This window comes from Neopelma chrysocephalum, unplaced genomic scaffold, assembly GCF_003984885.1.
Source record: "Neopelma chrysocephalum unplaced genomic scaffold, ASM398488v2 Primary Assembly neopelma1_25, whole genome shotgun sequence".
Taxonomy (NCBI): Eukaryota; Metazoa; Chordata; class Aves; order Passeriformes; family Pipridae; genus Neopelma; species Neopelma chrysocephalum.
In genome coordinates, this window is record NW_020897694.1 from 45,728,320 (window position 1) to 45,744,887 (window position 16,568).

The following is a 16,568-nucleotide window of genomic DNA, read 5'->3' on the forward strand; positions in this document are numbered from 1 at the left end:
GGAAAACCATCTGTTCTAGCTACCCTGCACAAGGATTTTTTATGCAATGACATTTTATCTTTTAAACAAAGATTGTCTTTCTTATGCATGCCCAGAAAAGATAGAAGGGCAAGTGGTAGAAATAGCATCTTATGGGAGGGATTTAACAGCAGTTTCTGAGAGATGTTATGTAAGTGTGACTGAACCAAGTCTTAAAAGTATAAGTTGAGATAAATCATTTGGTCAGAAAAAATATAATTTTTTTTTAATTCAAAATTAATATGGATACATTGTTACATGTGTATCCTTTCGAATGAAGGTGATTGCTGCAAAAATCCCATGGTTTTCAGCTGGCTCCATGAAGCTAATAATTTAAATTAAAGAGATTGCTAGAACAAAGTGAGAAAGCGTGCCCTTGGGCTGACGTACCTCACAGAAGCTTTGGCAATGGTTTTTCTTCAGGTCCCAGGACTCTTTGCAGGGCTCCAGGCACTAGGAAGAGTCAGGAGGCAGAGAAGTGTCAGGAAGAGAATGAAATAAACAACCACAAATAACCCCATTTCTTCTCTAGTTGTTTGTTTGGCCTACAGGAAGTTAATAATCCACTTCTCCTGGGGAAAAGATTGTGTCATTGAGTCATGGTGTCAGAGCAAGGTCATGACAAGCCATGATTACAATACAAGAAATATATTCAGTATTTCTTACACTACAAGGCAATCATATATATATATATAATGGCCACTCTTCGCGAACGAAGATTTGGGGAAAGGTCTTTTACCTTTCCAGCCTGCGCAATGGATTTTTTAGGTGAGACACAGCATGCGCTGAACTGAGCCCACCCTTTAATCCTAAGGTTCATCTGCCGGGGCCAAGCAAGCTTGGACAATGGCAGTGAGGCCCTCAGGACGTAGGTTTGTTTAGAGTGACCTTCTCATAGATGGATGGCCTTACAGGGCTAACGGGCTCCATCTGCCCGGGGGACGAGCTGGGATTCGAACCTGGGTCGCAGAGGTGAGAGTCCTGCATGCTAACCACTAGGCCACCACGGGTCCCCAACAAGGCAATCAACTCAGTTGTTTATTATACCATCCTATTTTTCCAACTTATTGAATCTAAGTCTTAGTACCATTTAACACCATCTCACTGGATCACGATGTCAAAAGCACTACTCTTAAGTAGTGAAAGCATAGAAGTACAGAAAGTTATATCTTCTCCTCAGCAACCAGACTAAAGATTAGACAGGCACATTGCCTACCCAAGTGAGAAACTATTTCATCAAGTCATGGAGTAAACCCAGCAGAGGTTTAAACACTATTTCTGTATAAATAGGCAATGCTCACTGGTCTGTTAGCAAAACCACTCTATTTCAAATACCATATTACCATTACTTCACCTCCAACCTCTACTGCAATGGTTATACAGAGAGCTGAGATTCAAACTCTGTAAAGCAGAGTTAAGCTTCACAGCATAACATAAAGAAAAATCACACTATTAAGAGCATTTACTGCAGCTGAAACATAAATTCAGATTTGCATCCAGAAAACTTTTCTCTTCCTTTATTAAACATAAGATATTGGAAAATACTGACATTGTTGGGGGTTAATAACACCTACTCCTTCTGCTAACAGCAGAAAGGTATTATTGTAACAAAAAGAAAGGCCTTTGACATGCAATGCAATATTTATATAATTTCTCTTATGCATAGTATTAGATTGGATTAGATTTATGCTATTCAAAATCAAGCATGAATACATATAGGCTGAATCTTGGCTGGACACTTGTACATTAATGTACTAAAACCAACATTAAGCATTTTTCTTACTATCAACATAGCCTAAAAATATAATAAAACCATTAGTCACAGAGGTTACGTATTTCTGGGAAGAAAAATACCACTGATGCATTTTCTTTATATATATTTTGATATTCCAGACTCAATTTCTAGCTCTTCAAAATTCATAATGTTTTGTATACAGAATAATTAGAAGGATACATTATAAAATGTCACTGAAGTCAGCAAGTTTAATTAATTCCAGAGTATTGTTTCTCCTGTGGAATAGTTACCGCACATTTGAGCCCAACTCCACTGTCACGTCATTTTACAACTCTCCTGCTTTGATGGATTTAATCCAAAAATTACTGAGGTATAAGTGGTGTAAAGACAAAATAGGAGACATTTTGACCATTCTGGGACTTTGTCAGTGATCCCCAAGGCTGTCAGGATTACCACGTCCTTGCCTTCTCTGAATTACTGTTGCACTGCTGTGCAGCCAGGGAGAGTGTATCTAAAACAGCATATCCACAATCTTGAGCTGACAACTGAGATCAAGTTCATGCTGACTGGACCACCTTCCTTGCAGGCTATAGAGCAAAGCAGTTGGTACTCCTGGAAGGAAATACCAAGATGCTGTACAATTCAGATGGTTTCTTCAATGCATTTGTACCAGGATGTCTTTATCTGCAATGTAAGTAGGCTTCAGCACTTGACACGGTCTGGCTGTTGCTCTGTTTCAATAACAACACAGAACAGCCCAGGCTACTTTCAGTTGTGCTCCAGCATCTCCTGCCTCAGGGCAAGCAGAGATAACGGGCATCTCAACTCCTACACTTCAATGGACAAAATGAACCAGGGCTGAGCAGTATCCTGAATTCCAACTGCTCTCAGAATATGTCAAGGAAAACAGATGATGTAGCCACTCATAAGACTTCTACAGGCTCTTACACGCTCTTACCTATATATACACTAAAAAAATCTCTCTACTCCTGCTGTATGAGGAGTCCTCAGAGCACTGGGCCAACCTAGCACCATGGGCAGCTGCAGGAGTTGACTGCCCAGCTTTAGTGGGGCTGTACCATTCTGCTGGTTAAGAACAACTGCTAGCAGGCAGAAATTTTGCAGTAGAAGAGTCTGGAACTGTCTTACTAAAAAGGTTGTTATTAACCTTGCAATGACAAAGATGAGAACACCTCACAAGCACTGAGGTTTGTGCATTGATCCTCTTAGCTACCCTTTTATGAGGTTACCCCAAAGTGGGTAGCTGGAAACACTGGAAAGCTTGGATCCAGGTCTCACCTTTGAATCCTTGACTTAAACTGTAAATCAGCTGAGATATTGAGATACTCCCCACTGTCTGGTGAGCTATATCCTCTGAACAGCAATAATCTCAGGTAGAGAGACACCTTTTTCTCCCCTAAGAATGCTCTCCTGATGTTTCTTACATGAAGATGGAAATGTGTTCCAAATCCAAAGTGTTACATACATGCTAGCTCGAAGAAGGGCTATCATGTACATAAATTTGTCTTTTTCCAGTCAGCTTTCCAATAAACTCTCCGTCCTCACAAACTGTAGCCTGACGGGTTCTGTTAAACTTTTGCATCCCATTTACACGGGTCACTCTGAAATGTATCTTTTATCTGCAAGGGCTGGGTTGTTTTTTTCCTCATTTCTGGCATGGTTTGCTATGAATGTGCATCAAGATGAGTCTACTCAAAAACATACATTTTGCAGTGCTCTGCACAGTACAGTAGTAAAACATTTATCCCTCCACTATGGATTCCTCCCCTTTTTAGACCATCTATTCCAGGGAAGAACAAAGTTGAAAATTGTCTCAAGAAAAAGAAGAATTGGGCCTTATATGAAAAGCAGTTGAAGGTTTTGTGACAGGTATTGTTCCGTACATAATAAAAATTAAAATCAAGAAAATGGGAGTGAGAACTAGTGACACTAATATCTGTTTCCTCAATCCGTGTCTTCATAGAATAAAGCATACATTTTGAACTTTACATTTCTAATAATATCAATACGACTGACCTAAAGCTTTACCGGATCAACAGGAGCTATTCTGCTTCTGTTTAGCTTAGCCTTGACATCTGAGAGGAAAGCATACAGTATTTCTCACCAGGAAGAACAGTTTCAACAGTTTCAACATACGTAAAACACTAATGAGAAAACTAGTCCCACCCAGCAGGGAAATACATTCAGGTTTTCCAGATTAGTGTAAACGTGCGTGTCTGTTAAAAGGGTACTGAAATCCTCTATCCAGGACAAGGAAGACTGTAGGCAGAGCAGCAGCTGGCACTTGGTTTGGACTCTATTTTGTGTAACAAAAAACACCTTGCAGACATAGCCACCTGCCCTGAGAAGGTAAGCTTAGGCTCAATGATGGCAGACCACCAGCAGGCAGCAGAGCAGTGGCACAGGAAGCATCCCAGCAGTCTATTTGGCAGATGCCTGGTGGCTTGGAGCCACTGCTGCCCCCTGCCCTGGCACCACCACACAGGCTTTGTACTGCTGGGCCAGGACAAGATGTGAAACACAACATTGAACCAGTCATGACAGGCCAGTGGCATTCATCAGAGGGTGAGGGGTGCCAATCACACCGGCCTTGTAAATCAAATCCTCCTCAAGTGCTTATTTCATCATCTCTAGCGGTTAAATCTGGAAGTTGCAGGTTTTTTTTTTCATCAAGACTGCTGTGGAGTTGTTATTCATACTAAACGATTTCATCAAAAGCCAAAGGGACTGCTAATAGTAAGCACTCTACTACAGGCCTGTTGCTGTTTAGACTGCATAGAATTAGGAACAAGAGCAAAGTACTGTTTCATTCAACGAAAAAGGATTGCTATTGCTTTAAAATATTTTGGGTCATGTTTTTTATTTCATCTTTTTTAAAAAATTTGCAGTTAAGGGCCATATTAGAGAAGTCTTCCCTGTTCTAATTTTTAACCTATAAATAAAGCAGCTAGGAGATTAGCATATGATGCATGCCATTTACATTAGTTAGTAAACGGATCTTCAAAACAGCTTACTAACACTTTTTCTTAGGAAAGGATGCCTTTGACCTGAATGGGAGAGATTTACACCAACACAGCACTTTTCAAAGTCTAATTAATTGCAAAACTTCATTTAAGTATTGAAATACATACTTATTCAAATATTGTATATTTATTCAAATATTATATTTAAATTAAATAGCTGCAGATGACATATTTACAACTATTTAAACAGCAAAAAATTATTTATTTCAGAGTAGAAGAGTCTACCTACAGTATTTTTGTCTAAAAAAGCTTTTTTCTTCATCAGAGTGGAAACCAAGTCATATGCAAACTGTTGTAAAAACAATGGAATCTAAGAGTTATAGCTGGAATTTAATTACTCTTTTCATTATCATTCATCATTCCTGATGCTCCCAACAGCAAGGTCAGAAATGAATGGCTTATGTTTACAACATATATTTAAGTGCTTTGCTGTCCTAAAGAACTTAATTAAATGGATCTTAGATGGTTGGAAAAAACAAAAGGAACAAACATCTTTCCTAATAATCTACCATGTCATGAGGAAGTACCTGAAAAATGCATGTGCTCACTATCAGGTACAAAGCAGAGAACATCCTTAGGATGAGGAATTTAGCCAAAGTCAAAGAAGAATATTGTGTTCATTAGTTTCAGAGAGAATAATTTTGTGATGTGTATGCTTAAATTACAACTGCACTCAAAGGAAACACGAGAAAAGCGATTTTGAATTTGTAAATCTCAGCACAGTGGCAGTAAACACAATGCAAACCAGAAACAGGCAGCAAGAGAGAAATAGTTATTTTGAGATTTTTTTTTTTAATCTTCATCTGCTGTTTACAAATAGGAACAGAAACTGTTACTTTCTGTTTCTCAAAAATGGGACTGTGAGATGTCTGAAGAATGCAATGTTTTGATTTCAGAACCGTAACTGCACAGTTACATATTTACCCAGTTCAAACCAATCAGTAGCATGCTAGCTTGGTAAAAAATATTAGGTATTAGCAATATCACATCACAGAACACACTATCTTTTGAACAATTTAACCTACTACTTTTCTTCTTTACTGTAAGAGTCATGAGATGCAGGATGAGTTTACTGAAACTATTTCTGATGATAAAACTAAGGACATGAACCAGGAAGACTATAATTTTTTTAAAAATGTGCCTCATCAATTAAAAAAAATCTCCCATTAGTTCTGGATTATATTTTTCCCAAAGATCCATACACACAAAAAAACCCAATCCTCAAACATTCTCTTCCTAGAAGACACATCTCATGTATTAATGCCAAAAAGAAATATCCATACTTACGTTACTGTTAGAACCAAAGACCAAATTAAACACTCTAATATGACACATAATTCTGATTTGGTACTTCTGCATCTAGGAGGACATGGTGTAATTCTAAAAGCTACACCTATAAGGAAATAATTTAGCATAACAGGAGAATATTAATTATGCATATAAGTAGGTAAGAATCACAACTCTTTAACAATTTGCAGTGAAAGATTAGAAAAGCATCCTAGGATGAGACCAGTGAATCTATCAGAAGGATTCTGGCTGCCCATTTCAGGAATGTGCTTAATTTTTGTCAATTTATTTTATAAAAACCTATTTATACATTTGTGTCTCAACTTTCTGTGGTTATGCATGTCCTCCTAAACTTTAAGATGGGCATTTTCCTTCTGTAGATTCAAGGCAACTTACTTGAATTCTGCATATTCAAATGAAAGAGATGTGTGGTTCTGAAATTGAAGTTAGACAAACTCTTTTAAGGATCCCTGTTCTACTTTTTTAAATCTCCAGTTTAAATCTCTGACCAGCACAAAGGTATGGGCAGTCTACTGACCCAGAATGCACAGGTGTGACTGCATGTTACAAAATTAAAAGCTCAGGTGAACAGAATCTATATGCAGTGAGAATTTCAGGCACTCAAGAGTGAAGAATCCTACATAGGCAGGTAAGTGAATCTCATTTCCACACTAGATCATTCTCGATGCTCTCCAAAACCCATGCTCATTAGTTTGACTGATTTAAACGCTTCATCTGAGTACCTCTCCATGCAAGTGTATCATGGTATCACACTCAAGCTTGTGGGCACCTTTCCTAGTGATCAAGTGCACTGCAGCACTTCAGGTATGAGAAATTTCAGGTGCTCACACGCCCTAACAGGTCAGGCACCTCCTTGTACACATCTATCTTGTTTAAAACAAACCATTAGAGGTAGATCTGACCTAATGAATCAGTTAGTTACTCAGGCCAAAAAAATAAAAAAATAAAAAAATCCATGAATCTAAAGAGAAGGGTTTAGCTGCAGAATCAGTAGCTGTCATTTTAGATAGTAGGTTGATATATGCTGTTCAAGAAGCCTCTCAGCATTTTGTGAGGTCCATTTTACACCAAGTCAGTCTCTTGCTTCTCTGACTCTTTTCCCTCTCCTCCCTCATTAGCAGACTGAATCATTAGAGCACCAATTGTCAACTTTTTAGAAATCAGTGGGACATTTTAGCTCTCTGCTGGTTTTAGCCTGGGATAGAGCTAATTTTCTTAACAGTAGCTAGTATGGGCTATTCTTTGGATTTGTGCTGGAAATAGTATTGATAACAGGGATGGTTTTGTTACTGCTGAGCAACACTTGCATACAGCATCATTTTCTGTACCCCACCCCACCAGTGAGCAGGCTGGGGATGCACAAGGAACTGGAAGGGGACATAGCTGGGACAGCTGCCCCCAGCTGACCAAAGGGATATCCCGCACTGTACAGTGTCATGCTCAGCATATAAAGACAGGGGAAGAAGGAGGAAGGGGAAGACATTCAGAGTGATAGCATTTGTTTTCCCAAGTCACTGTTACATGTGATGGAGTCCAGCTTTCCTGAAGATGCCTAACACCTGCCTGCCCATGGGAAGCAGTGAATGAATTCCTTGTTTTGCTTTGCTCACATGCACAATTTTTCCTTTACCTATCTTAAACTGTCTTTATCTCAAACTACAAGTTTTTTCACTTTAACTCTTCTGATTCTCTCCCCCATCCCATGAGGGGGTAATTGAGTGAGTGGAGGTGTGGGGCTTAGTTGTCAGCTGAGTTTAAGCCACAACCACCTCCTAAAACTCACTTATATTTAATGTAGGTTTATGTATCTTTAAAACTGTTTAAAGCTTTAAAAAGTCTAATAGGAATAACTGTAAAACATATTCTTTTATGTAAAATAGAAGCTTCATGTGGCTACCTGGAGTTACTCCTCTGTTCATGTTAAGGAGGTTCTCATGAGAATTACACTAGTAATATATTTCCCTTGTAATGGAATAAACAAAAAGGGTTAAATGACAGAGAAAGGTTCCCTGTCTGTGTTGCCTGTTTTCTCTTCTGTAGGTCAGTGAACATCATGATTTGGTGAAAAGGAGTGATTTTGTATTCCAGGATCAAGTCTTAATTAAATTAGTTACAGTTGGGGTTATTCTGTGACATTATCATGTACACTGGGAACCCAGCTGATACTGTCTGAAAGTATTGCTAATTGTAGAGCTGGTTTTGAAAGAAAGCCAGGTCTTAGGTTTTAAATAATTGAGGGGTTTTAGATTTCTTGAAATGTGTTTTTTGTTGTTTTATATTGACGACATCCTGATGTGGACTGTAGTGGGGTAGATGAAAAGGAACAGGTGGAATTTGCTATCATCTGCAGGTACTAATTTATTCTAATTAATAAAAGTATATATATGCAAAGAAAAAGAAAAATCCTCTATTTGTAATCAACATTCAGACAGTGTAACCTTATGTTTTAGGACAGATGAATGCTTTTATTTTTTAGAATTCTACTAAATCTATAAGAAAGTAACAACAAAATGGCTGGCATGGAAACTACAGGAATGGTGTCTCTATTGAAAGTGCAGTTACAGCTACCTTAAATATTCTAAATCTTCTTCAACTGTAAGGCAAAACAGTGCAGCACAAAACTCCAGGGTCCAACAGGAGCAGTTAGGAACTGATAAGGACAAGGAACACCAACCACACGGCAACTATCACATTATATTATAACACATCACACAGGGTGTACCTGCAGGGATTGGGATTAATCTGAGACTAACACCATAAGAGAGTTTTCTGGTTAATTCACATGGGAACTCATCCAGAGCAATTTGCCATTAAAAGTATCAAGGGTTAAATTATGAGAAAACAGCATTTTGTTTTAAGTTCTAACATCAGAAAGTAAGAGGAAATATAAGCCATTCAGCACTGGTCTTAGTCAATAGGAATGAGAGTTCTATTTCCTGGCAGAATTTGGTATATCCCTTATGAAAAGAATAACAAAACTGTATAATGGAGAGAGAAAGTATATGATAACTGAGATTTATTTCTAATAGCTCTTATCTAAGTAGGATGACGTATATAATCTGCAGGTGAAATACAGAACTTATGACACATCACCTGCTTTAGATAAGAAATATTTTTTAAAATTATGTTTCCAAACCAGCATTGAACAGTTTGACTTCTGGTTTCACATTCAAGCAGTGTGTTCTCAATAAATGGAAAGTGTTTCTGCAGATGGGACTGTCAGTGTCTCATAGCAAACCACTACCACCTTCACTTCACCAAGCCAGGCAGAACATGTGTATAGTATTTTCCAATTACAAATTCTGAAGGACACATGGGGAAAAAAAATGTTCAAAATCATATCCAGATAAGTAAGAGAAGGACAACATACTGATATGTTTCTTTGAAGCTCTATTCTGCTATTTGAGCAGAGAGGTGGACAAACCTTTGACTACAGCTCTGTTTACTCAGCCTCTTACAAGGCTTAGAAACACAGTTAGTGAAGCAAACTACAGCAGTTTTAGGTGCAACTGTCTTCTATCTCTTATCAGCAGTTTGGAGAGTGGTCTGGTCATTTGAATGGTTATTTCAGAGCAGAATGGAACATTTCTGAGAAATTTGCTAGGTGCAAAGTTGAGCAGTACAGTTTAAACTGCTGTAGCAAATAGCTGCATTTGATATGTATTTATTTTACTTCGGTGTGGAGAGACTAAAAGCACACACATGGATAGGTATTAGCACTCTCCATGGTTATGCAAATTTACTAATATCAAATTAGGACTTAGAGTAAAGGAAATTTTCAGAAGAGCAATTGTTGTTATCTAACAAGAACATGAGCTTGAAACATTTAATTTTTTTAAATTATCCACCTCATTTCAGGAGACAGCATCAGGACTGCCAGTATCACAATTCTAAGTGTTAGGAATCTGAGTTACTGAATGCCTTCAATACCCTACGCAAATATAGGAAACCTTATGACTTAGGATCAGTCCCAATATTTCCTGGAATAGAGAGAGGGAAAGGGCTAGTCACAGTGTATCAGTTAAGTCTGACAGACCTTTACATATACAGAGTAGCATTACAGAATTTGTTTCTAAAATTATGGCATCAGAAAGACCAAGACCCTTGCCAAGAACTTCAGGTCAAATATTCTTAAAGCCCATGTAGCCTTTGCTGTTAATTCCCAAAATTAAACAGGAATTGAAAGCTACTAGAAAAGGTGTACAGATAATGAAGGTGAGAATCACTGAAAGTGTTGAAAAAGAAGGAACTGTTTTGACATAAAATATTTGGAAAGTGAATTACTATTAAAAAAAAAAGAAGAAAAAAAAGAAGTCATATCATCACACTGTAGCTGAAATGCAGCAGTTTCAAATACAATCCTTTTAAAGTGAAAACAACTTTCAACACTGACAGCTTGGTATCTATCTGTATGGCTTAGTTGTCTGGCATGTCAAACTTTGCCAGCAGAAGTGTTTGTTTAAAAGTACAGAATAATCCTAGAATTCTTTTCATGTTTTTATTCTTTGTTACCAAGTCAAAATAATGGCCATCGATGTCAACAGAAAATTGGCTCCCAAACATTAGTTCATTCCTGACCAGTTCTCGTCAAAATTTGTTTACAGTGTTTTGTACCAGCAGATGAAACCAGGACACGTACTTTCTTCTCTTTTCCTGCCTCATGGCCTAAAGCTTAACACGATCACCAAAGAAACGACTCTGAGCTCTTATTTTGCCTGATTTTGAAACATGAAATTGAACTTAAACCTCCTACATTCAAGATGAATCCCCTAAGCATAGAGTATTTGACGGATCTTTCTCTCTCCCGTTGAAGCTGTTTCATCTTGTATAAACAATGAGATCTTCTCTAGAGAAGAGCCTTAAACGTCAACTTCTCACCTTGAAGGGGCATGCCCTAGCAGCACTTCTGATCCTCCTGAAGTTCTTTTGAAATGCTTATAATAGGTACAAGTATTTTGGCTCTTTCTCAGTGCAGTAGTTATTCCACCAGCATTTCTTTGCTACAGAGATAATACTCTTTCTCACTCTCTCCTCTTTTCACATCTTTGATTCCTCTACTAACCTACTCTGGCCTTAAAATTGTTGTTTTAATTATCCCTATTCAAACTGCTGCCTCAAAGAACATTTTCTTATTCTTCTGTTGCCTTGCTTTTATATGCTGCATCAAGTGCAAATTAGTTCTCTTTTTTCAAAACTCTTCCTAGCCCTTATTCTAAATCTCCACATGATGAATATTCATCTGTCAAGATATAAGGTGCAGCATTGGTTAAATGCTATGAAGCAGCAAGTCAAGGCTGGAGCAATAGTGTGCACACAAGATATATACTGTAGCAAAGTGCACAGATTATTTTAAATCAAAAGAAGAGTGATACAGTCTAAAAAGGTTTAGAAGATCCCTGTAATAGAATTCTTCTCATAGTGCTAATAGCTTTAATTGCTTAGTGCCTTCCTGCTTCTTTCTGTGCTATTGCTTACATTCTTCAGCAGCGTAGCTACTGTTTTAATGAACAATGAAATGAGCTATCCAAATTAAACAACAGTAATAGTTTTATTTCTCTGTCTGACTTTCTTTCTTCGGGTTGCAGTCCTACAGTGCAGGTTACCAATAAACTGATTTTTCATCTTTGCATCTGTTCCACCAATCTATCATGGATCATTCATGAAAATTTTTTCTTTCTGTTTTTAAAGCTTCTCCAAGATTGCATCTGGAACTTAGATAGTAAGCAACATAGTAAGAATATTTCTGCCTGTATGTTCCTACTGTTTCTAGGCCACTGTTCCTTGCCTCCCTTTCCACATGGATAGGGTCCAAAGAGGGTAATATAGTAAAAATAACAGCAATATTTACTGCTAACAACATGGGTCTGCAAAATGTAACAGCTTTTCCCCTCCAGATCTTAGAAATGCAGATGGACTTTCGCCATTTGTTTCGAGCAGTAGTGATAGTGATCAGCTCATGGATAACTTTACGGTTGCACTTGATGATCTCAGAGGTCTTTTCCAACATAAATGATTCTATGTTTCTATAAAAAAGGAGCCCATCTTATGTTCTAAAATGTCTCTCTCATAAACTGCCTTTTCATTTTCTAATAGTTGACCATTTGATTTAGTGATTACATAATACTTTTAAAATAAAAGTGAGCATAAATATTTTGACATTTTATACATGTAAAGAATTTCCACTGAGAAAACATAATTCTTTTAATCTTAAACAGACAAGAGAAAGCCTCTTCAAGCTGGCACTTTCCCCTTCCAATCTGTTACAAGGCAGCTTCAGAAAACCACACACAGTCTTGTTATAAACACCATCTTGCTGTGCAACTTAAAGTGTCTGTCAGAGCAGCGCTGCTCTCTCCAAGCAAAGTCAAATTTTTTGTTGCTGTTTTATAAATGAGTTAAACTAGTGAACTCTTCTGATAACAGATGAGTCGACTTATACATCACCCTGCAAATTCACACATACATTTCTGAATGATAGAGCCGCAACTAAATGTTCTTTTTGCTTGTATCCACCACAGTTCTATGGTTTTATAGACCACTGAACAATCAGAGACGACCAAAAAAAGGGGGGGCCCTCTTTGTCTAAATTGTTACTTTGTTTCTCTCCCCTGGTTTTCTGTTTCCCTCCCAGCACTACCATCACCATCTGAAACGACATATTCCGCATTACTAAACAGCAAGAGCCATAGGGCTTTTCATTTCTAATTTCACGCCATAATAAAATGCAGTGGTTGTTTCACTGGGGGACCTGAAAAGCCCTCCTTTGTGAGGCTGGTCTGGCGGTCAGGTTAAGTATCACACGCTGGCAGCAGGCATCTGTGCATGCCTCTTCAAGCAGTTATGGCAAAGGGGGGGGGGAAAGAATAGCAAAATCAAAAGGAGGTTCTCTTGGAAAAAAAAATTAATCCCCTACTCTGAAGCATGCACATTCTATTGCTTGGCCTAAATAGTTTTAAACATATCTCTTGTCCACCTCAGTGATAGCCCAATCAATCCAATAATAGTAAGTCCAGAACGTTTTCAGTGTACTCAGAGTTATGCTTGTTGCTTTAATGGAAAATCTATTGACCTAAAGTAGACTGATGATACAAACTTGTGAGAGGAAGGGAAAAAAATATCTAAAGGCAATAAATTTGCACTTTTTTAAATTTCACAGTAAACAGTCATACCAAAAACGCCCCACCTAAAACCAGTGAAGATGATTGGCAATAACGAATAAGAAATACCGTGCTTCTAAAAGATCCAGGATCATATGTAATAGAAATATTGCTTAATTCCATAAAAGTAGACGCTATAATTCCATTAATCCCAAGTACAACAGGAAGAAAAAGCCAAACTGTAACAGGAAACTCCATTAAGCGTTCTACACTTATCTTGGATTTTTCAAGTGTATTCCCAATACACACACAATGTTTTTCTGTCCCATTTTTAGAAAACCTATTGTATCCATTGAATCTTTTATAAAAAGAGATATTGTGAATCCTTTTCACAACAATCTCTTCATGTGTCTTAACAGTCTACTGAAACATCAAAATGAGTAAAAATCTATCAATTTACATGACAATTCATAGAATAAACACTGCTTAGAAATACTTTAAAGTTTAGATAGTTTCACATATTAGTTGAGCAGTGAAAAAGAAATCTAAACAAAGTAACCTCAAATAGCTATCTTGTTTCAAATTAATTCTTTCAAAAGTTATTAAATAAATGCCTTCCTTTCTATTATTTTTCAGTGCATGCTACACATAAGCAAGAAAGACTACACATCCATGCTAAATTTCTTTATCTCTAATTGTTATGGGGTTTTTGGGTTATGCTTATGTGATGAGCATAAGCATATTTAAATCCCTAAGGCCACCAAAAGGGGCAGTCCAGAACTGCCCTTTGGATGTATATGTGAACACTCCTTTGGATGTAAATGTGCTAAAAGAGGCATTCTAAATGAAAAATTGACCAGTTTTAAGCTAAGTGAACTTTCCCATTCAGTTTGCTCAGTAGCCTCATAAAAACTGGCTGTCTGGGTTGGGGACACAGGCATAAGGGAAAGAGAGAGGAGTCTGTAAACACCTCTTTAATTGTGAGCCTGCATTTACAACAGCTTAAGCCAGCCATAAAACCACAGTCTAAAAACCAACTAATATCTGATTTTCCCTCCAAGGCTGAGTAATAAAGGTTAACATTATGGTGTTGAGAGGTAAGCAGGACAAACTGGCAGCGGAGTTAATAAATAAATAGTTCTGATTAAACTGTCATAGGACATAACTGTTAAATCAAACCTCAGCCTTCTGCTGAAAGAATTGAGCTGGATACATTTTCCCTGGCCATAGTCTGGGACAGACTACTGGCCATTTCCACTTCAGGACAGAAGGGAAGACAATTTGTCTGTCCAGACTGTCACAGACTGCACCACAGGAGCACATTCTGCTGTCAGCATACATGAATGTTGTAGTTCACCTCTGCAGCTCAAAGAGGCATCACCACATTTCCTCATTGTATAAATTTCGGTTGATAATTGGGCAAACAAAATTCTTCTAAAATTCTTCCTAAATATGAAATTTAACTGCCACATATATTTCCAAAAAGCGTTCTAGATTTGTGGCTGAAGAGGTATCTTTTTTTTTTAACTTTAGCTTGAAAGCTGAGTATTTTAATTAATTATCCACTGATTTCTAACATTATTCAAACTTACTGATCTTTCCCGTCATGCACTGCAATACGTAAAAGAAAGACTGATAGTAATATACTTCTAGTCATCCTGAAGTGACCTATCATGGTGTGCAGATGTAAAAATGATGAAATGATCTTTAACACTTGGACTCAATCTTTCTAACCTAAATGATTCCACGACTCTTTGAAATGAAATAAAAGCATGATAAAGGTGATGCTATAGCACAGCAAAAAAATTTAAAGTGGACATTTGGGATATAGAATGCTTTAACTAGTTTTTTGCCACTCATTTTAACAGGACTCTTGAGCAAGCTCTCAGAGGAATCTGAGAGTAAGACTATGGGAACATGTTGGTATTAAGACCCTAGAAAACAACTATCTTGAAGTCAGCTCTTTGCATAGCACTCTATGCTGACAGATGAAATGGATAGCTTGCCTTTTTATGCAAATATATGCAAGGAAATGCACACTAGTTAATGAAGTATAGCCAAAGGGTCTGAACCAGAAGCCATAGTTCCAGATTACATCAGCACAGACTGCAGGTGCCCACCAATCTCAGGACCTGACTCCCTCTGATTGCTCAGGGGCATCCTAAATCTCATGGTCTACATAAGAGTACCAGAATGCTCAATTTCGTACAGAGAGCACGTACCTCTGAGCTGCTCTGTAGTTACTGTCATTGTAAACTACAAAACTTGACAATCCTGAAAAATCTTCATTGAGAGTTCTGGAGTTGCAGCAGCTCTAACTGAATGTCATTTTTTACCACTCATCTCAATTAAAAATAGGGTTAGGTTAGGCAGTAGTGGCAAGATGGCAGGTTGGAGGACTCCGTGCAAATGGAAGAAAGAAAATAATGGCAACGGATAAGGGAAATAGGAAAGGGGGAGGGGAAGGAAAAAACAGTCCTGCAAACCTCTCTGTGTGAAGTCATCTGTAAGGACTGCAGTACATCCTTGAGGGTATATTAATGTGTAATAAAATACTGCGGTTTTTTATTCAGTCGGGGTATCACCACGTTTTCTGTTTTCTATATAGCTATATATAGCTTTTATAATGAAATATATATAGCTTTTATAATGAAATGCATTAGGGATTTTCTTTTAGGAGTTAAACTCTCCTTTTGAAACCAAACATCAGGAAAAGAAGTATGAAAGACCACTGTCCACTCACAGAAACCTATGTCCAATATAACACACAGTATGGCAACTATCCTCCAGCTGCTACTCCTGAAAGCCAAACATCTTTTCTTTAGGTATCTGTCACACCTGCTAGCTCCACATGAATGCCCCCAAACGTCTAAAGAAGCTCAAATAGAACCAGGCGCTCTTGTGTAAAAAACAATACAGCCCTTTGCAGGATTCAGTCTCAGACAATTAAGTTGCATGTTGACAGGTGAGACAGGGACTTAAGCTCCCATCAGCTGACGGAGATCTAGTCAATACAGTCAATGGCATGTGAAGAACCACTCTGTGTCTCCTACAGGGAGATACACCTACCTCTCTGGAGGTTACTGACAATACTAACTTGACCCCTCTATTGGCAACAGAGTGGGTCTGGATAGCTCCATCATGTAATAACTGTATAAAATTCAAAATTCAGTGGCCTGAATCTCAAGTTAAGTCCTACCACTGATCAGGGTTAATTTGATTGTCATAGTGGGATTATATTGTTGAGTAACCACTTCTTACCCAACAACTGTAATATTTCAGAATATTACTGAAAACAGAATACTTCAGTAACAAGTATTTCAGGCAGACATTTATAATGCCGTGGCTGTATTCTATTTCTTAAAT

The 16,568-nt window shown here is 37.8% G+C and overlaps 1 protein-coding gene across 2 annotated transcripts in view; it reads right to left on the minus strand.

Annotated features, from left to right (window-relative positions):
* The window catches only part of ANOS1 (anosmin 1), a 131,709-nt gene that overhangs the window by 58,865 nt on the left and 56,276 nt on the right, over positions 1–16,568 (minus strand). Inside the window, exons 1-2 of one of the 2 annotated variants that reach the window (XM_027675133.1) lie at positions 3,879–3,914; positions 409–471 (exon numbers count right to left, since the gene is read on the minus strand). In XM_027675133.1, the coding sequence (XP_027530934.1) occupies positions 409–471; positions 3,879–3,908 (93 nt within the window). In that variant the 5' untranslated portion in view covers positions 3,909–3,914. Of the gene's footprint in view, positions 1–408; positions 472–3,878; positions 3,915–16,568 lie in introns of those variants that run through there. The other variant, XM_027675132.1, reaches the window with a different exon arrangement.